Source organism: Bison bison, unplaced genomic scaffold, assembly GCF_000754665.1.
Source record: "Bison bison bison isolate TAMUID 2011002044 unplaced genomic scaffold, Bison_UMD1.0 scf7180017845599, whole genome shotgun sequence".
Lineage (NCBI taxonomy): Eukaryota > Metazoa > Chordata > Mammalia > Artiodactyla > Bovidae > Bison > Bison bison.
In genome coordinates this window covers 1-871 of record NW_011476172.1, presented here as the reverse complement: position 1 = coordinate 871, position 871 = coordinate 1, and the positions used below count along the sequence as shown (strand labels likewise).

The 871-nt window shown below is 62.3% G+C and overlaps 1 protein-coding gene across 1 annotated transcript in view; it reads right to left on the bottom strand.

Moving 5' to 3' along the window:
• PHRF1 (PHD and ring finger domains 1) overlaps nucleotides 1–855 on the bottom strand; it is a 20,213-nt gene extending 19,358 nt beyond the window's left edge. The window contains 2 exon segments of the mRNA XM_010836015.1: nucleotides 67–165; nucleotides 468–855. Coding sequence (XP_010834317.1) covers nucleotides 67–165; nucleotides 468–561 — 193 coding nt within the window. The 5' untranslated portion in view covers nucleotides 562–855.
• Between the last annotated feature and the right edge of the window lie 16 nt (nucleotides 856–871).

Below are 871 nucleotides of genomic sequence, written 5' to 3'. Positions count from 1 at the left end.
TTCTGAACAGCAACTCCCGTCACAGCGCGAGGGGACCTGGGGCCCCGAGGATGCCCGTGTTCTCACCAGATCCGTCCTCCAGGTCCCCGTCCGCATCCTCCTCATCGCTGTGCTCGCTGCCAGAGTCGTCCTCAGAGGCGTCGCTGTGGGCATCACTGCTTCCTTCTAGAGCGACAGGGAAGACACAGGCCAGAGGGCAGTGTCACAGCCGAGGCAGCAGAGAGCAGGGCTGGGGAGAAGGTGCACAGGGCGCTCAGAGCACACCTGCCAACAGGGCTCCTGGCAGCACCCGGCCCCCGGGCCAGGCGGCGAGGGTGAGGTGTGCGGGTGGAGGCTCTGGACTTAAGAGCACGTTTGTATTGACCACGTCAACAATAAAGAGCAGACGACGTGCTGCTTGTGCACTTGAAGGGCAACGCGTAAAGGCTCACTCCCCGCTCTCGGCGGAGGGGCGGGGGGCGGCTCACCAGCATCGCTGGCCAGGGCGGCAGGACGGAGTCTGGGGTGGCCATCGGGCCCCGGGCTTCGGTCCACAAGCTCGTCCAGGCTGTCGTCATCCATCGCTGGACATGGGCGTTCAGCTCTGAGAGAAGCGAGGGTCGAGTAAGTCCCCTCTGTTCTAGGCTTTGCATTAAGCTCCCCCGAGACAGTGACAACCGCTATATGTCACACTCCTGCCGACATGCGTCCCGCCCTAGCACAGGAGACAGAACTGGCCCGGAACTGTGCAGGCACACACAGAAGACTGGCTCCTGTCCACAGAGCCACGTTCACAGCCAGATGCCAACTTACAACAAGCCTAATGTAGCCTCAGACCAGCCGTGTTCTTGTTCAGCCACCTTCCACACCTCAACACTCCGCGGGTACCGAA